Source organism: Austrofundulus limnaeus, unplaced genomic scaffold, assembly GCF_001266775.1.
Source record: "Austrofundulus limnaeus strain Quisiro unplaced genomic scaffold, Austrofundulus_limnaeus-1.0 Scaffold340, whole genome shotgun sequence".
Lineage (NCBI taxonomy): Eukaryota > Metazoa > Chordata > Actinopteri > Cyprinodontiformes > Rivulidae > Austrofundulus > Austrofundulus limnaeus.
The window spans coordinates 355,732-357,587 of record NW_013952742.1 but is presented as its reverse complement, the minus strand read 5'-3'; the positions used below and the strand labels follow the sequence as shown (position 1 = coordinate 357,587).

At 40.2% G+C, this 1,856-nt stretch overlaps 1 protein-coding gene across 1 annotated transcript in view; it reads right to left on the bottom strand.

Annotated features, from left to right (window-relative positions):
• Positions 1–1,856, bottom strand: part of itsn1 (intersectin 1 (SH3 domain protein)) — a gene marked incomplete in the record, with an annotated part of 125,364 nt that overhangs the window by 10,458 nt on the left and 113,050 nt on the right. The window contains 2 exon segments of the mRNA XM_014022733.1: positions 801–922; positions 1,082–1,162. Coding sequence (XP_013878187.1) covers positions 801–922; positions 1,082–1,162 — 203 coding nt within the window.

Genomic DNA, 1,856 nt, shown 5'->3' with positions numbered 1-1,856 from the left:
GAATCAGAAAGTGGTTCTGAAAAAGACACAGGCCAATTTCAAGGCGTTTAGAAGAGGAAGTGATGAGAAGATAACAAGACATAAAAACAGCATTTTAATAACAGCTAAAGGTGACATAGATACTTTATTATGGTATAGTATTTAAATATATGCCTGAGAAACACATAATATTGGCCCTTTAAGCTTCCTGTCTAGATAGACACCCACGATATTAACTGATTCTGACAGGGAGAAGTTCTACACCCTCCAACTTAGGAGGTGAGTAACACTTCCTTGACTTCTTATGAGTGTCATGAACCAATTCTTCTTATTTGAATTGACAAAAACTTCCTGCTATAGACTTAGACTGCTGGAGCACAAACTGACCACATGTCCTCACTCTGCTGTTGTCTTTAGTCTCTCTCCTCTACATGTTTGTTGTAATTATTTCTATAAATAACATGTTTTTTTTGTCTCTCTTCCAGAGGAAAATACACCTGAATTCTTCTGTGCTTGTCTGTGTCTCTTTCCTGTCCCCAAACCCAGCCAGTTGAAGTAGCCTGCCCTGAGCCTGGTTCTGCTGGAGGTTTCTTCCTGATTAGCAGGGAGTTTTTCCTCTCCACCGTTTGCTCAGGATGGGAGACTGTGATGAAGTGATTCAACACAATCTGCTGCTTTCTTTAGATTGATTGTTTGTTGTAGAGACCTGATATGTTTGTTGTGCTGTATAAATAAATTGAATAGAATTTAAATTATACAAACGATTCAGACGTGTTAGATTGAAGAGATGAGGAGGAAAACGCTGAGTCAGCAGCTGGTACCTTTCATTGATGCTTTCAGCTCTCAGGGTGTAAACCCTGTCGATGTGAGAGATGTGGAACAGTGGCTCGTCTCCTGAGGGGTCCGTCGGCAGCTTCACCAACACTTCATTCAGGAAGATGGGCTGAAACCCAGCAGAGGTTCTGATTAGACCCACCGTACGTTCCTCTGTTCAACCTACAGTCTGCGTCAGACTGAACTCAGCAGGAAGAATCCAGCTGTCAGAAAGGCTAAAACAACATGTTTGATTGTACAGAACCACAGAGCTGTTAGTGTCCCGCACCGTTTTGTACATGCGATACTGGAGGTGGGTTTTTGAGGAGAAGACTTTGTCTGACCCTGAAGATCCCAGAGGTTTGGTGACCTGAACAGTAAACACAAGAGAAACGTTAAAACCACCTGTAAACCCTGTGTCACATTCAAACTCTAACTAAAGCTCTGGAGATGAGCCATTAGGAAACATCAGATTAAATAAATAATCCAGGAAAGACAGACTCATTTTTACAGCTGTTTATAAACCAGGATCATTACAGAACATTTCAAACTAAAGGCCCGAGTCCTTGAAGGAATGAACATCAGACACTGATTATGATGAGAAGGGACAGGATGATAGTTGTTTTAGTCAAATCTCTACAAGTCTGCAGCGAGCCTGAAAACCAACACTGTCTCTCAGTGAAAATGTGTGGAGCGTTATGAAGAGCCCCTCAGCAGCTGAAGCTGTTCATCAAGAAAGAGTGAAAGAATTCATCTCCAGCTTCAACAGTTACTGTCCTCAGTTCATAAACACTTACTGTGTTGTTCAAAGGAAACATGATCCTGTCCCAGATTCATTAGAACATTTCAAAATCAAATTCAATATGAGTGAACAGGTGAAAAAACACTATAAAACTGATCAGTTTAACATTAAATATCTTGTTTTTGTAGTGAATTTACAAATCATCATATTCTTTTTTATTTGTTTTCAAGGAGGTTCTATAGAGCAGTGGTTCCCAAACTTTTTATCTTCTGACCCACAAAATATCCATGGCAAAAACTTGTGACCCCAAATATTACTGGTC